The sequence below is a fragment of the Rattus rattus genome, chromosome 4 (genome assembly GCF_011064425.1).
Source record: "Rattus rattus isolate New Zealand chromosome 4, Rrattus_CSIRO_v1, whole genome shotgun sequence".
Taxonomy (NCBI): domain Eukaryota; kingdom Metazoa; phylum Chordata; class Mammalia; order Rodentia; family Muridae; genus Rattus; species Rattus rattus.
In genome coordinates, this window is record NC_046157.1 from 4,893,244 (window position 1) to 4,912,518 (window position 19,275).

The 19,275-nt window shown below is 42.8% G+C and overlaps 1 protein-coding gene across 1 annotated transcript in view; it reads left to right on the forward strand.

Moving 5' to 3' along the window:
• Nucleotides 1–6,912: 6,912 nt before the first annotated feature.
• Nucleotides 6,913–19,275, forward strand: part of Klhl24 (kelch like family member 24) — a 29,916-nt gene continuing 17,553 nt past the window's right edge. Inside the window, exons 1-3 of the mRNA XM_032899943.1 lie at nt 6,913–7,029; nt 12,297–12,359; nt 16,657–17,637. Of these exons, the coding sequence (XP_032755834.1) occupies nt 16,718–17,637 (920 nt within the window). The 5' untranslated portion in view covers nt 6,913–7,029; nt 12,297–12,359; nt 16,657–16,717. The remainder of the gene's footprint in view (nt 7,030–12,296; nt 12,360–16,656; nt 17,638–19,275) is intronic.

Consider the following 19,275-nt stretch of genomic DNA (forward strand, 5'->3'; position numbering starts at 1 on the left):
ATCCCACCACCCAGGAGGCAGAGGCAGGCGTATCTTTGTAAGTTTGAGGTCAGTTTGGTCTACACAGAGAGTTCTAAAACAGCCAGAGCTACATAAAGATACCACGTCTCAAAGAGATACAGAAACAGACAGACAGACAGACAGGCAGGCAGGCAGGCAGGCAGGCAGGCAGGGAGGCAGATGTGTGCTCACACAGAGAGAGACAGAGAGACAGGGAGAGAGGGAGAGGGAGAAAGGGAAGAGAGAGAAGGAAAAGGGAGGGAGAGAGAGAGAGAGAGAGAGAGAGAGAGAGAGAGAGAGAGAGAGAGAGAGATTTTCACTAAGTTTTCTGTATGGTCAGATAATTCTGCTCTCAAAAGCCATAGGGCCATGTTATATAACAAAGATTGACCTTGAACTTGAGATCATTCTGCCTCAGTTTCCCAAGCACTAGGATTATAAGAGTTTGCCACTTTTAGTTTTGAAAGTTGGAAAAAAACTTAAGCATGAAGATATATTAGAGCTAAGAACTGTTAATCAGATAGCTCCATAAGGTTAATGGGAAGAGAGAGAGAGAGAGATACACCCTGGGTTTTATTTTATGAGTGACATCCAGGGACTGGAGAGACAGCTCCATAGATAAAGTCTTAGCAGCACACTTGAGACTCCAACAATCGTCAGGAGCCAGATGCAGAGGCAAGCATCTATGATCCCTGCCCTTATACAGCAAGGTAGCAGGCAGGGCTAGGGATCGTCCAGAAGCTCAGGGGCCGGCTGGCCCAGCAGCAGGAAGAGAGGCTCTTCCTGACCAAGTGAGAACTGATCTCCACAAATAAACAAGTGCAAGGTAAATGTCTACTGAGAGATGGAAAGGAGAAACTCACAGAGTCACTAATTCATTCTCCGCCCAGACAGAAATCTCCACAAGCCTTGCTTTCCAAGTATTGACTTTCCCATCTAAATGCATGAAGAAAAAGCAAGGAGCCTTCCGTGGCTTCACTAATCTTTGTGACAAAGGTCACCCACAGTTCACCCTAAAAAGTATCTAAATTTAGAGATTTGCTACTGGAGCAAAACGTCCATGCACCAGTAATAGAACAAGACAGGCTTTCCAAAGTATGCCAGGTATGTGCTTGCAATGCTGTCACTGCGGGACCGGGCTCTGTGCCTGTGTGCTGGTGACCTGGGAGACCTCAGCCTTTTCTAGGCCAGTTACAGAGTGATCTAGAACTGCAAGCAAATAGACATGGCTTTTCACACACATTGAAAAGAAACACTCAGGGGCTTGAGGTGTAAGCCCAGGGACAGATACCCTACCAGCATTTGTGTTACCGTAAATTTGGCCCTCCAGCACTCAGCATTATGAATAACGAATAAATAAAACTGTTATTTCAGTACTTCATACATGCACATAATAGGTCTTTTTATGTCAAATTATTACTAGAAGAAACACAGATCTCTTCAACCTCTGACCCTCTGACCTGTGTTCTACAGCTCAGAGTCAACCCTGGTTTAAGCTGTCACGTCACCTTTGTGTGAGGATACTGTAGGGGCAGAGACACACTTTCATACACCTTTAGGGGTCAGGACTCTCATTGGGTGTTCAGAGGGCGAGCTTGTGTTTGTTTGTTTGTTTTGGTTTTGATTAAATTGGCTTTAGTGTAACAACATCTACAGATCAGTTGTTTATTGCTTCATTGTAGTTTCCCAAAACATTTTTTTAAGATTTATTATATACAAGTACACTGTAGCTGTCTTCAGAAACACCAGAAGAGGGCATCAGATCTCCTTCAAGATGGTTGTGAGCCACCATGTGGTTTCTGGATTTGAACTCAGGACTTCTGGAAGAGCAGTCAGTGCTCTTAACCACTGAGCCATCTCTCCAGCCCCCAAAAACATTTTAAATTATAGTTTTCTGAAGGGATATTGAAAGCCTATTTCCATGATACTAATGTATCAGTCCATGATACTAGTGAATCAATCCATGATACTAGTGTATCAGTCCATGATACTAGTGAATCAATCCATGATACTAGTGTATCAGATTACCTTTCTTCCAGCTATTTATGATCTTTCTCAATATTTCTAAATACAGTCTAGTTTTATGATAAATTATATTTCCCCACCTGAAAGAGTAAACCCTCTTCCCCACAATATCCTTTGTGCAAGAAGGAATGTATAATATAGAATAACAAGTATAAAGAGGATCTTCTGAAGCCTGGGTACCTGAAGGTGGGCACATGTCTACAAAACCAGCACATGGGACTGAGAGAGGAGGAGTGCTGAGTTTTAAGATCAGCCTAACAATAAAATAAATGAAGACTGTTTTAAAAGCCAGGCAAGGTGGCTCATGTCTATAACCCCAGCACTTGAGAAGCTGAGACAGGAGAATTGCCACAAGTTTAATGCCAGCCTGGGCTTCATAGTGAGTTCAAGGTCAGCCTAGGCTACAGAGAGCAACCCCATCTCAGTATCAAAACCAAACAAACAAAATAGGATCCTGAGAGGCAAGTTTCATAAAACCTTTGTCCTCTAGCCATATGATGCTTACATTTACCTTGAGTTGCACCTGTAGTTAGCATATGCTTATTTCCGTGAATTCTTTTAGCTTTCATTTCTGAGTTTCTTCCTTAAAACTTGCTTTTCCGAGTCAGTATAAGAGATAGTACATCTCTTTTAACTGTCCCTTTATTTTCTTCTTTATAACTCCTGTTCTTTGTACAGGACAAATCATAGAAGGAAGAAACTATATAAGAGGAGCTAGAAAGGTGGTTTGGTAGTTAAGACCATGCAGTGTCCTTGCAGAGGACCAGGGTAGGTTCTAGCACTTGCCTTGGACTAGGGGATCCTCTGCCTTCTTCCTGGCCTCCGTGGGTCCCAGCACTAATGTGGTACACATGCAGATCCTCAGGCACATAAACGTATACGTAGAGAATTAGTGAGAGAAAGAATGCTGCTGACCATTCCTGATTGTTGTTAAATACTCAGTATATCCCAAGTACTGCACATCTGCTTTTTTTCTTATTTAATCCTCATAATTATGCAAATTAGATACTTTTAGCTTAATTTTATTTTTATATTTTAAGTGTTTTTATATTTTAAATATCTTTTTTTTGGTTTGGTTAGGGTCTTGCTATGTAATCTAGGCTGGCCTCAAACTCCCGATTTTCCCCGTCTTGACCTCCTCAGAACTGAGATTACAAGTGTGAACTGCCACTCCCAGACTTATCCTCATTTTGAAGTTGAGAAAATAGCGGGTACTAAGATGCAAAGCTAACTTTTGAACCAAACCTCTGACTATACAGCAGGACTGCAAACACCGAGTATACAACTGACAAAGTGCTGAGCTTACGTAATGGAGTAACAAAAGCAACATGACAGATGTAGGGTGAGCTCTGGGCTATCTGGTGTGGGAACTTTCTGAGATCTCTAGGAGAGCTTCAAAGAGGTTGTGCTGCTTCAAGTGGATGCCTAGACAGAGCCTCTCACGAGCACAGCATCAGCTGAGGTGACAGAATGAGTCCTGGGTCTGGAGGCTGTTGCTCAAGCTTTAATCAGCACAGTTTCTGAAGGAAGTTGGTGAGACTTTTCAAGAACAGAAGGGGAGGCCCCTCTTGTATAGGTTTAGCTCCTCTCCTTCATGATAGCTGCAGGATTCATGGAATGACTGTCTTCTAAGCAATCAAGGGACCACAAGTGGACATGACAAATTCTTAGAATTTGTTGGGATCTTCAAGGAGAAGAGTGCCAAGCATAACAGGTCAAGCCGAGGTCCATACATGCCTTTACAGGACATTGGAGCCAGGAACGTGAATCTATACAGACTCTGTGGTGGTTTGAATGAGAATGACTCCTATAGACTCATACATTTGCATGCTTGGTCCTCAGTTAGTGGAACTATTTGTAAAGGATTAGGAGGTGTGGCCTTGTTGGAGGAAGGGAGGGCTTTGAAGTTTCAAAAGCCAAGCCAGAGCCACCCAGGCAATTAATTATCCAGAGTCTCCACATATACACCCCTCTCCCTGCCTGCAACTTGCAGATCAGATATGAGCTCTTAGCTACTTTCCCAGCACCCTGCCTAGCTTGCCTGCCACCATATCCCCTGCCGTGATGATCATGAATCAAGCTTCTAAAACTGTAAGGAAGTTCTCAAAATACGGCAGCTCACAACTGTCTATAACTGTAGTCCCGTGGGATCCGATGCCCTCTTCTCGTGTGCAGGCATACATTCAGACAAAACACCCATATACATTAGACATAAACAAATAACCCTTTTTAAAAATAAGAATGAATAATGGCAGATAAAGATAGCATCATCAAACTGGGCACTCACACGTCCCGGAGAAACCAACTGGGGAAGTTGAGGCGGTTAGTCAGCGGGAGTTCCAGTCAGCCGGAGTTCCAGCGTCAGCCTCTCTCCATGAATGAGCTTCCTGTGGCTGAACTTCCAACTTCTTTTTCCCACTCTTAACCTCTCTTGGAGGTGACTCACTTTCTAGCTGTTTTCAAGGACACAATGATTCTTATGTTTTACTTTTGGGCTGCTTTTACTGTTTTGGGATCTTCTCTCCCTGCCACAGAGTCAGGGAACTTCATCCTCAGACAAGGGACCTCGGAGGACACTTTAGACAAACATTCGTGGGCCCGAGTTGGGAGGGAAGGAACACCACTTCCAGTGCCAGCTTCTTGGTAAGCTCAAACAGTGCAAAGCAATTTACCAGTGCAAGCAACCCTGGTTCCATCTGCAGCACCACATAGGCTGGACACGGCAGCGTATCCTCATAATCCTAGTGCTCAAAGTGCTGCCTTCAGGAGGCAGAACGATCAGAAGTTCAATGCTGTCCTCAGCTATGTTGCCATTAGAGCCCATGCCTTCTGAGTGCCGGACCCCAAGCTGCCATCAAGGCACAGCATATCCAACCCCACTATCATCTACAAGTTAAAGGTTATTTGACCTGCTAGCATATTTCGTGGGTCACATTAACCAAGCCATCCCTCCCTACCCATAGAAAGAGTGACCTCGTGACCTTGCATAGTCCAAGTTACATAAACCCTATTCTTCTGCCTTGTTCATTTAGCATAGGCCACATATCAACTAAGCCAACTTCTTACAATGTAAGATGCTCCTTACTCAGAAATCTTTAAGAGTACACACCTTGCTTCTTACGTTGAATGAAACTAAGGTTCTAACTTTGGGCTCTACTGCTTGCTGCATCATTAATAAAATGCCTGCCTGAAAAATGAATGGGTTCAGCATCTCTCTCTCAAATCCCACCCCCCCCCTAAAAAAAAAAACCCTATCGATAGTGAGTTGGAGGTCAGCCTCAGAAACATTAAGGCCCTGTTTTGAAACCTAAATAAAGGACTTGAAGTGGTGGGCCCATTGTTAAAAACGCTGGCTTCTAGGGTAAAGCACTGGCTGCTTTACTAGAAGATGAAGTCTAGAATCCCAGCGTCCTACACGGTGGCTCACACCCTCTGTAACTAACTCCAGTTCTAGGGAAATCTGGTGCCCTCTTCTGGCCTGCATGGGCACTGCATCCAGGCACATGGTACACAGACGCAGATACAGGCAGAACACACTTACACTTACATTTAAAAAATAAATAAGTAAATAGAACTGGAGATATGACTTGATGGCCAAGAGCACTTATTGCTCTATCTGAAGTTCATCTCCCAGAACCCACGTCAGGTAGCTAGCTCCCAACTGCAGCTCCAGGGGGATCCAAGAACTCTGACCTTTACCAGCATCTGCGTTCAGATAGCCAATACAGACACACATGTACAAAGGATAAAAAAAATAATTAAAAAGGAAACAATTTACAAAGGAATCCTAGATACTGTTCCTTCAAGTTAAGTATCTTGTTTAAATCAATTTGGGGAGAAGGGAGAGGAAGGGAAAAGAAGGGAGGAGGGGAGGAGAAGGGGAGAAGGGAAGAGAGGAGAGAATATGGAAATAAATCTTGTCTTGACAAGATACAACCAAAGGTAAGGATTCTCAAAGCTGATAGCACCAACTGGTCAAGCCAGTGTGGCAAGCAGTTTTATTGCGGGCCTAGCCGTGAGCTTTAGAAAAGTCAAAGAAAGGTTTCCCCTCCTACAGGAAGTACACAATAGGCATTTTTAAAGGTAATTAGGACAGTAAAGAAGGCCTAAAAGCTTATCAAATGGCCTGCCTGTTAACGCTCCTCATATCTCTACCTTGTGGCAACACACCTTCCTTTTAACTGAGGCACAGCTGTCTTAATGAAGTGCAGACGGAAGAAATACATGGTAACTTTTATCAGAAGCCAGAACTAACCAAACGTTTTCTTTTTTCTTTCTTTTTTTTTTTCAAACTGTTTCAAGAGTAGAGGATGATCACCCTTGTAAAGGAATCTCCTAGAAACAAAACGTCTTGAAAAAGATTCCATGTGCCTCGGAAAATAAAGGTTTGTTACAATTTTTGTTCGACTCCTGCGTCAGATTAAGACAAAAAAGGTGACGTAGGCTCTAATAGCGACCTTGACAGATTTACAAAGAAAGCATACTCTACACTATACTAGAAGCCAGGCTTCTTTCTAGTACATTCCACCTCTCAGGCCCTCTGATTTCCCAAGTATGTTAGAAAGTGTTAATTAAAACAAACAAGCCTAATTCTAAGCTCTAAGGTCGGCTAAGTCCTGGTCTTGTGCTTTGACTTTGGGATGTAAAGGGCTCTTTGAAGATAATCAACATACCACTCCGGCCTTGGTCAAGATGCATTCCTTTAACCTGATTCTACCTTAAATAAATGTTTGGAATTAGCAGCCGGGGGTTGGGTTTCGCCCTCTAGCGGAATCTAGGTGGCTTGAGAGCCCACTGGCAGTAAGAACTACATCTCCCAGGGTGCTCCGGGAAGGGGGACTGCCTCCCCCCCCATTGGCCAAGGGTGGGTGACGCTAAGTGTTTTGGCCCGACGGTCACATGTTTCCTTTGTTATGAGCAAGACTGGTGGTGGCTCGAGGAGACAGCGGCGCTGCAGGGACCGCGGGGGTCGCCGCTCGTGCCGCTTCCAGCCTGCGCCGAGAGGTACCAGGGTGGCCGCTTTAGGCGGCCTGCGACTGCGGCGCTGATCTCCGGCACCTGCGGGAGGGAGGCGAGGCCCCCGGCTGCCAGAAACCCGGTGCGGCCTCGGGCGTGGGGACCCGGCAGGAAGGAGCCCCGCAGCAGCGATGGGTTTCGGGTAGAAGCGTCTGGAGTGCTACGGCCTGGGACCTGACGTTTCCGTTGGGTGACCGTGGGTGCTGTCGCCGAGCACGGATAAGGATCGGGGTGCTGGGGCCACAGCAGCCTGCGGGGTTGCGAAACACGCGGGGCGTGGTCACCTGACCGTTACCCGCCCCCGCTGAGCCTTTGTTTACCGGGAGCACGGCCTCGGGCGGTCCCGGGGGAGCCCCCTCCCGGCTGCCCGCTTCCTTCTCCGTGGGCCTTTGCTTATTTTAGTTCCCAATGTTCCCGCCCCCAAATCCTGAAAACCGGAGGCCAAGATCATTCGAGCGGCCGGGATTGGGCGCTGCAGTCGGGATGGTCCGGCGGGTTCCGCGTTTTTATTGGCAGGGGATGGTAGGTGGGTGGCTCGTGCCGGGCAGTCCCGCCCTCGCCTGAAGGTTACCTGGAGGACGCGGGTGCAGTCAGAGGGGAGCAGGGGGGGGGGGGGGGGGTGGGTAGGAGGGGCGTGCCCCGCGGAAGCAGGGGGCTAACCGGGAGTTGCTGGCATAGAACGTACAGTGACGGGACAGCGCGCAAAGTGAGGTGCTGCGAACTTGCCCTTGCCTGCTCTGTCCAGCCTTTGGTGAACCACAGGGCCACGTTGGAGAAGCTTCAGCTTCAGCTCTACCGGATTTTAGTCATAAGTCAGTTTTGTGTTTTTTTTTTTCTGTTAGTGTTCTCAGCTGACATCTGGCAGGTGGTTGATAACGGTTTGGTGTTTTGTTTTTCTTTATTAGGATTTGATATCCAACCCTTGCTACTTAAGATTTAAACAGTGGCTTTTACCTTTAAAAAAAGAAAGATAATTTGAGGATATTCACCTAAAAGTTTTTTGGTTTTGGATTTTTGAGTGAGCTTTCTTAGTTTCCCCTGATTGGAGATTTCCAGCGCACACAGTTTAGTGTATTATATTAGTCTTCCAGAGAGTTCAGATGTTTCTGAGAAGTGAGTTGAAGGTGTGATTGGAAAACTGTACATTAAGATCACTGAAAGCCCAGTCATTTCCAGCCAGAGGATATTAAAGGTGGTTTTCCAAAGCTCTTCAACTCAGGGTGCAGTTAGATTTTGTCATTTTATCGCAGAAAAGTTGAGCTTCCAAAGTGAAGCAGGTATAGCTGGTACACAGCCTTAATATACTTTTAAAAGATTCCGTGTGGGTGTTTCACCAGCCTGTATCCACCACCTGCATTTGGTGTCAAAAAAGGCCAGAAGAGAGGTCAGATTTCCTGGAGCTGAAGTTCTAGATGGCTCAGGTTGTCGGCTGCCTTGTTGGTGCTGGGATCCAAACCTGGGTCCTGTGCAAGAGCACGGCTAAATCATCGCTCCAGCCCCTCTTAAAAATTCAAGTACTGATGACTGTGTTAAAATAAGAAGCCGGCTGGTCAGAACACATAGTCACTGGTATACTGAGGTTATTAAGTAGATCTTAATATATACATATATAATATATATTATATGTACATATATACAAATGCAATCCAGTATGCTTTAATACAAACTACCATTTGATAAGTCGAGTTTCTTTAAACAAAGCCTGTGACCTAGCCTCTAAACAGGAAGAAGAAAACAATATTCTGAGAGCTATCGGTTATATCTTAGACTTTCCTGGCCCTCTTCCAGATTGCTAAAACCTTAATGCTTTTTCAGTGTGCTCTTTTAACTTCCTTGTTTTCCTGCCATTTCATTCAGAGTCAGAGGTCAAGACTTTGGAAAATAAATACTTAGCAAATATGTTGCAGTATTTATTCTTGTATGTACTTTACTCTTACCTGGAAATTTTAGTACAGCTCTCTTATCAAATATGTAGGTGTGGACTCAGTAATGAAAAAAATGTCAATGAAATGTCCTCAGAAGCATTTATACAAAAAATTATTTCATTTCTGTTGTGACTGCAACAATGATACTAGACAGCTGGATGTTTTTAAAACAGTTCTGTTCTTCACGCTATAAATACTCCCATAAGCTCAACAAGCCGAATCCCCTGTGGGTAGTTCCAGTTATTTGGGAGTTCAAGACCAGCCTGGGCAACACAGACTTGGGGGATGGGGGACCAACAACAGAATAGCTAATTACCTTCAAGAGTTGTAATTCTTCCAGGACAACACGTGCTTGTGCGTGCACTCCGTCTCTCTGACTCTCTCACCCCCCCGCCCCCCAATACTGAGGACTGAACCCAGGACCTTCTTACACATGTTAACCACTGAGTTCTCCTTAGTTGGCTAAAGAGAATGAAAACCCTATTAAGGGTGGAGTTGTTTATGCCTATAACTGGGGTGGGATCTGGAGTTTTCACCAAGTCTGAACTATACAGGAAGACTCTGTCTCAAACCAAAGGGATTAGATTTTGTTGGCATTTCTAAAATTGTTTCTGAATAAAAATCATTGACTTCCACGTGTTTTTGTATATTAAAAGGCCATTTAGAATCCCAGGTCACAGGTCATTTTATGGGCACCATAGCTGGTTTTGTTGTAATAAGCCAAAACTAATTTTGGTAGCAGAAAAGTAACTGTCAGAATTCTGTTTCTTCCTCTCATTCATAGCAGAAACTTGTTTTGTAGTCCTGGCTGACCTGGTGCTTGCTATGTAACTTAGAATAGCCTCTGATTCACAGTGGTCCTCCTGCTTCAGCTTCTTGAGAACTGGAGTTGCCAGTGTTCGCTTTCTTGTTTTGCTAGGCCTTTTATTTTTATATAAAAATGCAGTAAGGATATGGGGGTGGATAGAAAATGACATTGTTCCATGCCAGGTCTAGTAAAGAGCATAAGTCAGGCAAAGCCTTTTCAGGCAGTAAAAATGCCTGAAATTTATATATTTTTGTAAATTTTTATATCTTATATAAGTTTCATATTTTATATAACCTTGTAAAATGTGTACAAATATGTAAAAGCCTGCTTGGTTTAGCATAGCACTTTTGTAAAAGATTTAGTCCATTGGAAGCGTGTGCTACCATTCTTATACATTATCATTAGGTCTTTAAAGATGCGTCTCCTAATTAACCCTTTCTTGTTTTTTGCTTTATCCATGGTTCAGTTTGATAAAATGTAATGTGGAATGTGACAGCATGGATGGTTGGCACATTGTTAGGGACTATAATAACAGAATGCCATTTATTTTTTGTGTTCTCATCTTTGTAAGGCCCTCGTTGGTCCATACTGTATGTCTGTAGCCTCTTTGTAGAGGATTCTTTGAAAGGAAAACGAAGCTTTTGTGTTGTCAGATTGTAAACCATACCTTATATAGCGCTTCCTGCCTTTGTACCTTGACCACCTCTGTTTCCTGCACTTTACCTCGTCAGATCTTCAGGATTACCTAAGTAGTCATTCTGTACCTTTAATCCCAAAGGCAAGCAGATCTCTGTATGTTATAGGCCAGCCTGGTTTACACCAGGTTATCCTGGTTCCAGGGCTACTTAGAGAAACCCTCTCTCAAACAGAAACCAAATAACAATTTAAAGAAAAGAAAAAAGTGGGCTGGAAAGATGGCTCAGTGGTTAAGAGAACTGACTACTCTTCCAGAGGTCCTGAGTTCAAATCCCAGCACCCACATGGTGGCTCACAACCATCTGTTATGGGATCTGATGCCCTCTTCTGGTGTGTCTGAAGAGAGAGTGACAGTGTACTCACATACATACAATAAATAAATAAATCTTTTTTTTAAAAAAAAGGAAAGGAAAAAGCATAAGTATTACTTAAAAGTCCTGCAGAAAATGCTGGATGAGTTGTTTTCTATTTCCAGGGGTATAATTCTACACCAAACACAGTATGAGAGGCTCTGTTCACATTTGTGCTTGAGATTTCTGCTAGAGAAATGCTGAGAATTTGGATCCATTTTAGTGTTAATCTTGGGTTCTTGTTTGATTCTAGTCTTAGCCAACCCTATACTATCTAAAATTGATTTTGGAACTAACCTTTACTACCCTGGTGTCAGACAGTAGTGAGACTCTCTTACTAAGGACTGATAAAGAATACTTACTTAGGTAGGACTAACCATCGCCTGACTTACCAAGATCCAATATTCTTCATCAAGTATACACATAAATTATAAATTAGACTGCCTAATGAAAGTAAGGAAATATACAAGATAATATTCATGTCCTAATCTTAGCTTACTCTGGGTATAAAGATGTGAATATAGGTATTTTGGGTTTTTTGTTTTGTTTTAAGTTGGTTACTTATATTTGGTTTTAATATCGACTTTTGAATCTGCCTAAACTTAAGAATGTACAAGTTCTCTTTACAGATCAGACACCAGAACCAACCAGTTGAAGTTAAATGTCATTGCTATTCTATGTACTACTCTAAATCCTGGTGTGTACATTTAAACATTCTTCTCCATCTCCTACACACAAACACACAAACATGTACATTTACACATAAACACATGCATGCATGACACTTGTACACATACACACACACCCAGATACACACTCACAATAACTCACAGAGAGAGATTGTGCTGAATTAGTTGTGTAGACATTGTAAGGCACAGTAAAACAGAAGGATTATGTATTACAGTTATTTGATAAGTTTGAAGGTTTTATATAAAGATGTATATAATAAAGGCTTAAAAGTAGGTGAGGCTTTTGTCTGTTTTTTTCTTTTTTTGACTCTGAGACTTCTCAAATTGATTCCATAGTTATGTGTAGTACAGAATGAATAAACTTTGGTCATGTTTGGTTTTGATATCAACTTTGAATCTGACTAAACTTAACACATAACTCTTAGAGTAACTGAAGTCTATCAAATCTGAATGAAATGTAGTTTGTAGGCATTCTTAAAATAGTCAAAGTGGGGCTGGAGAGATGGCTCAGCGGTTAAGAGCACTGACTGCTCTTTCAGAGGTCCTGAGTTCAAATCCCAGCAACCACATGGTGGCTCACAGCCATCTGTAGTGGGATCTGATGCCCTCTTCTGGTGTGTCTGAAGACAGCGACAGTGTACTCATAAAATAAATAAACAAATATTTTAAAAAAAATAGTCAAAGTGGAATTATAACGGGGTACACCATCAAATTTAGCTTAACCATTTCTTACTAATGCACTTGAGCTGATAGCATCTGATTTACATGTCACTGTTCTCTATTTTAGGTGTGAAAATTTAAATAACACGAGTACTTTGCCTGGGGCTTTGGTCAAACAAATGCTGAGAAGGTATATTTATATTTGTTGGCTGTGTAAACATCATTACTAGTTTAAACCATTTCGTTTCTCTAACCTGGGGTCATTTGGTGCTGGTGTGAATAACAGTGGCCAGTTCTGTGTAAGACAGACTCAGGCTGTGTGCTGAGGCACACTTGTAATCCCAACACTCAGGAAACGGGGCCACGTTTTTAACTAGTGCTAGTTTATTTGTAAAAACAATAGATAAGTAAAACTTTATTTGTAGAAATGGGAAAACGATGACTGGTTAGTTACATATGGAAGACTGAAAGTTAAACTTTGAAAGCATATCATACTGTAAAATGACTCTGCAATCATTTACCCTGTGACAAGTAGGAAGAATTTGTATTTGGTTCTGTTACGGAAGGCTGGTTGATGGAGTGTTCTCAGAAAGCTCAGAGATAGCAAGGGGTTCTTTGTTCTATTTTGATCTTTTGTAATTTTTGTTTTGTTTTTGTTTTTGAGACAAAGTTTTCATGTAGGCGTGGTTGTCTTAGAACTTGCTCTGTAGACCAGGCTGGCCTCAAACTCAGAGATCCACCTGCCTCTGCCTCCCAAGTGCTGGGATTAAAGGTGAGTGCCACCACTGCCTAACAAGTAAGTTTTAATTAACCTCTATGTTCCCAAATTTACCTAATCATTCCATACATTGGCCTAGCTACAGAAAGCAGGCACATGTTTTCCTATCGGTGTCAAGGAAGTTCAAATGTGTATGGGGCCCACAAGGTCTGGTCGGTGAGGGGTTGTTTTTTCTTAAGGTGGTTTTGTTGTCTCTAGGCTGGTTGGTTGGTTTGATTGATTTGTTTTGATTTTTAGACAATAGATTCTCAGTCAGGCTGGCCTCAGACCTTCAGCCATCTTCCTACCTCTGACTCATCAGGGCTAACATTGTAGGCATACATTGACATGCCCACCTTCGAGAGGTTTCTGTTGTCAACACCAGTAGTTATATCACTAATCAAGGTCCTAATTGTTTATGTGAATTTTTTGATCCTGAAATACAGAGGTGATGATAATGATGATGATAAACTAGGTAAGCTAATACAAAGAATACATCCTTGTTTTTCTGGATGCTTGATTTGGGACACCTGACTTAACTAACCATAATTTGAATCTAGTCTAGTGAAGATTCAAATACGAATTCCTTTCCCTGTCATAACCATTTCTCTGTGTATGTTTGTTTTGAGACAGGGTCTCATGTATCCCAAGCTAGCCTAGAACTCACTCTCTAGCTGAGGATGACCTTCACTTGTGATGCTCGTGCCTGCCAGGGACCAGCCTCAGCTTGGTTGGGAGTGAGAAAGGGGTGTTTGGGAGCAGCAAAAGAACAACTTGAGGTCAATCGTGGTTGCAACCTGACAGCAATGTGTTCTGTTTGAACTGGCTCTCCAGACCGCTAATCTCTTGCATACCAAGCCCAATCTTCATTATTTACATATCAATTCAGTCATTTACCTAGGGACCCTTTTGATTATCCCTCAAATCAGCATTTTATGTTCATAGAAAGTACATTTTTTTTAACATAGCAAATGTATTCAGAAATCTGCCTGCCTTTTTAAGCACAGACAATAAGCTAGCAAGGTAGGATCCAGGTCTGAGATTACCATTCCCACCACCCCTGGACCTAAATTCTATCTGTCCCAGGCTGACCTTGAACTCAGAAATCTGCCTTTGTATCTTTCTGATAAGCTGGTTCATTAGTGCCCTGCCTTTGTTCTTTTAGGTTCATGAAGCCCCTCATACAATTTATATTGCATCCTTATATTTGCCCTGCCTTTGTTCTTTTAGGTTCATGAAGCCCCTCATACAATTTATATTGCATCCTTATATTTTGCATAGTTGAGAAATTATACATTCTTGAACTCATGTTTCAGAGTTCTTTCCCACAGACTTACAGGCTATCCTGAAGGTCACAGCATTCACCATTTTGCTGAGGAACACATTCTCAGCTCCTGAACTCATGCTGTTTCTAATTATCATGGAGTCTTTAACCATAACAGGGAGAACATTCCCCAAAGGAGGGATATGAAAATATGTACATTATTATACAAACAAGCCTTATACATACCACAGCAGTTGTTGGCACTCATGGAAACCCAAGTCTTGCTGACTCTGTACCAGGGGCAGAAAACCATGTCATGCTGTCCCTTCCATGGCTATGCAGGACTCAGCACCTGCCACTACCACAGGAATGCCATGCTTACAGGCTTATACCTCCATGCTTGGTTGATCTGAACCTTGCTGTCCTCATTCTTAGAGGACATCAAAGAATATTATATTCTTTAGTTATTTTAGGACTATTAAGTGCTAAAAATTTAGGTTAGGGAGGAATCTAATTTGGCATTCTGTTTATGCTACTGCATATTGTCATTTCATGGTTTTTGCTCTATTGAACTCTTCTAAAGACTGGATGTATTAGCAAGATAGCCTGTTTTTTTTTTTTTTTTTTTTTTTGGGAGCTGGGGACCGAACAGGCCCCTCGCTTCCTAGGTAAGCGCTCTGCCACTGAGCTAAATCCCCAGCCCCAAGATAGCCTGTTTTAAGCCCCTCCCCCAGATAAAGTGGATTACAATATTAACCCACCTAAGGATAGAAAGGAGGAGGCAGAGGTGTTTTTTTATTACTTCTGTTTTTGTGCTGGTTGGTTTTTTGTTTGGGGAGTTTTGTTGTTGTTGTTTTTCAACTTGACACAAGCAAGAGTTATTTGGGGAACTTCAGTTGAGAAAATGCCCCCATTGAGTTGCTTGTAGTTGAATCTGTAGGATACATTTTTGATGATTCCCATAGGTGGGCCCAGACCACATGGGGGCAGCACCATCCCTGGCAGGACAAGTGGTCCTGGGTTGCATAAGAAAGCAGTGGGCATGACATGGGATACAAGCCAGGAAACAGTACTTTATGCCCTCTGCTTCAGTTCCCCCCTCAAGTTCCTGCCCTGACTTCCTCCGTGATGGAGTGTAACCCTGAGTGTTTCAAGCAGAAATAAACCTTTTCCTCCTCAACTTGCTTTTGGTCATGGTGCTTATCATAGCAATAGTAACCCTAACGAATACAGTTTTCTCCAAACTTCCATAGTAAGTAGGCCGTACTGCGTTACAGTGTTAAATACAGCGTTGGTCAGACCCTGCTCTTGATCACCACAGTCCTGTGTTGTTTGTTTATTATGCTGAAGGCACACATGTGCCACAGAATGTATCTGGATGTCAGAAATGAGTTACAGGAGCCAATTCTCTCCCCCTGCATTGGTTCTGGGCAGCTAACTCAGGTTATCAGGCATGTGGACAAGGACCTAGCCCACGGAGCTGTCTTAACCGCTCCAATCTGTAACTAAGAAACATGTCCCAGTCCCTCAGAGAGTGACGAAAGGACTTAGTCACTCCACTGAAGAAGCTCTTTTAAGACAGGGTCTCACTTAGGTAACCTTGGCTGGCCTTGAGCTCACTACATAGCCAACCATGACCTTGAACTCTTGAGTTTCCAAATATATACCATGGTTTATGTGATACCAACACTTTACCAACTGACCTATCCCATTCATATCTGTAATGAACTACTCTAAACTATCTAAAGATATACTGAGGTTTAGTTAAGAGCCTTTGGTTTGCTTTATGTATTTTCTGTTAATATAACACTGAACATCTCTGTAAATAAATTATTCCACAAATTCCTGATTATTTCTTTGAGAAAATGGTGGAAAATAAGGCTGGTCATACAGTTTACGTATTTTAAAAGTACAATGATAGGTAAATTCTAGCATTGGTATACTAAGATAATAATTGTTTATGTTAAGATTCTGGCTGTAAGCCATGCCTGTGGGGTGTGCCTGTAACTCACAGCTCCCAGGAGACTGAAGCAGGAGGAGTTCCAGACCGTCCTGAGCTATGTAAGGAAGACCTTGTTTCAGATAAGCCAAAACCAGAGCTAAAGGATGCGAGGGCAGTTCTGCACGCTCTTTTCTCTATGCCATGTAGGACAGGTGGACACTGAGTATTAGGATGACAGTGTTTAACCCTTTGAGCTGAGGACCACTGGAGTTCAAGGTCATGCTTAGCTATGTAAGGTGTTCAAGACTAGTCTAATCTACATAGAGAACTCCAGCAGGCCAGCCAAAACTACATACAGATGGATACACTAGGATACTGCAAAGTAACTCTTATGTTCTAATCCTGCAAATGGAAATTTTTATCAGTTTTATTAAAATGAGCTAATATATATTGTAGAACATAATAATCATGTGACAAATATATTCAAAAATGAAATTGTCTAAATATTTTTATTTTGTTTTTAGCTACATAAAGAAGATCCCTCGGAGCCATTTCTCAACAATTATATAGTCAACTGATGTAACAATGGTACTAATATTGGGACGCAGATTAAACAGAGAGGATCTTGGGGTGCGTGATTCCCCAGCAACTAAGCGTAAAGTTTTTGAAATGGACCCCAAATCTCTGACAGGTCATGAGTATTTTGACTTCTCTTCAGGATCATCCCATGCTGAAAACATCCTCCAGATATTTAATGAGTTCCGAGACAGCCGCTTATTCACAGATGTTATTATCTGTGTGGAAGGCAAAGAGTTCCCGTGCCATCGAGCTGTCCTCTCAGCCTGTAGCAGCTACTTCAGAGCCATGTTCTGTAACGACCACAGGGAGAGCCGAGAGATGCTGGTGGAGATCAACGGCATCTTAGCCGAAGCCATGGAGTGCTTTCTGCAGTACGTGTATACTGGGAAGGTGAAGATCACGACGGAGAATGTCCAGTATCTCTTCGAAACCTCCAGCCTCTTTCAGATTAGTGTTCTCCGTGACGCTTGCGCCAAGTTCTTAGAGGAGCAGCTTGATCCTTGCAACTGCTTGGGAATCCAGCGTTTCGCCGACACCCACTCACTCAAAACACTCTTCACAAAGTGCAAGACCTTTGCCTTGCAGACTTTCGAGGATGTGTCCCAGCATGAAGAGTTTCTCGAGCTTGACAAAGATGAACTTATTGATTACATCTGTAGTGATGAACTTGTTATTGGTAAGGAAGAGATGGTTTTTGAGGCAGTCATGCGCTGGGTCTACCGAGCGGTTGATCTGCGAAGACCGCTGCTCCATGAGCTCCTGACGCACGTCAGGCTTCCTCTCTTGCACCCCAACTACTTTGTTCAGACAGTTGAGGTGGACCAGTTGATCCAGAATTCCCCTGAATGCTATCAGTTGCTGCATGAAGCAAGACGGTACCACATACTTGGCAATGAAATGATGTCCCCAAGGACTAGGCCACGCAGGTGAGGAGGTGCCTTACAGGTGCAGTTGCTGTAACGTTATTTTAAACTCCTGACCTCAGTCTCAGTGTACTCATTTGAATGTATAGCTTAGACGAGACATTCGCAGTCGAAAGCTTGCTTGGTGGTTTAGGGGTGTAGCTTAGTTTACAGAGGACTTACCTACATAAACTGGGCGTGGTGGCACATTCCTGTAATCTAGCACACAGACAGGTGGATGAGAGTTAAAGGTTATCTGCAGCTACTATGTAAATCTTTCATTTCCAATCTGTACTTAATGTCGGTCTCAACTTTCAGTGACGTTTTTAGTGTTTTGTGTTTTAAGTGTATATATTAGGTAGCCTAGGCTGGCCTTAAAAATGTATGTAGACGGACACTGAACTCCTGATCCTTCTGCTTCTCCCTCCCAAGTATTTTATGTAAAATATAAAATTATATGCCTTAATAATGATTTAAGATCATTATTATAAATTTAGCAGGGTGTATCTGTATGACTGCCCACTCCCCAGCATGTGTGTGGAGTCATTTTCTCCTCCTACCTTTACATGGTTCTGGGGATACAGTGGGCCCAGGCTGATGTGGTAGCACCTTTACCCACTGAGCCATCTTGTCAGCCTAGATTTATTTTTCCAAAAAGATTTTTATGTGTATGAGTGTTTGTTCGCCTGCAGTAAATCTGTGTACCATATACATGCAGTACGCATAGAAGCCTGAAAAGGGCATTGAATTCTTCAGAACTAGAGTTAGAGACAGTTGTTAGTCCCCGTGTGAGTGCTGGGAATTGAACCCAGGTTCTCTGGAAGAACAGCCAGTGTTCCTAACCCGAGAGCCATCTCATGAGCCCATTATCTGTCTTTCGTATGTATGAATGTTTTGCCTGCATATATGTAAGTGCACTGTGTGCATGTCTGGTGTGTGAAGGACACAGACTCTTTATTGATTATGGTAAAAGTGCATGACACAAAATTTACCATGAAACCCAATTTCAACCATACAGTTAGCATTGTTAGATATAATCAGCTTATTGTGGAAACAGCATTTATTTTTCATTTCTACCCCAATTTTCCTCCGAATTTAATGAAACTGTTAAATGCAACACTTTTTTTTTCCTGTGTGCATATATGTGTGGCTACAAGAGCAGAGGACAACTTGCAGGAGTCGGTTCTCCTGCCTTGTGAGTCTAGGAATTAAACTAAGGTCAGACTTGGCAGCAAGAGCTCTGTCCAGTGTGTCGTTGCCACAGCCTGTGTGTCCCTCCTAAAGCTGATGTCTAATCTGCATTAAGCCAGTCTACCACCAAGTTTCGTCCCTGATAAAAGAAGTGGATAAAAAGGAAGTAGGGGCCTGAGACTATAGCTCAGGGCTTGACCAGGATGCCTTAAACCCTGGGTTGGGTCCCCAGCACCAGGTAAACCTGGGATAGAAGAACATGTCTGTAATCCCTCCCATCACTCGGGGGAAGGAAGGCTCTGGAGCTGAAGTGAATCCTCCCTGTATACCAAGTTCAGAGTCAAGTACAGAAGACTTTCTCAAACCAAAGCAAAAGCCACATGTGGTGGCACATGCCTGTAACGCTTAGCTGAAGAGGCAGAGAAGCAAGATCACTTTGAATTCAAGGTGACATGGTCTACATGGCAGGTT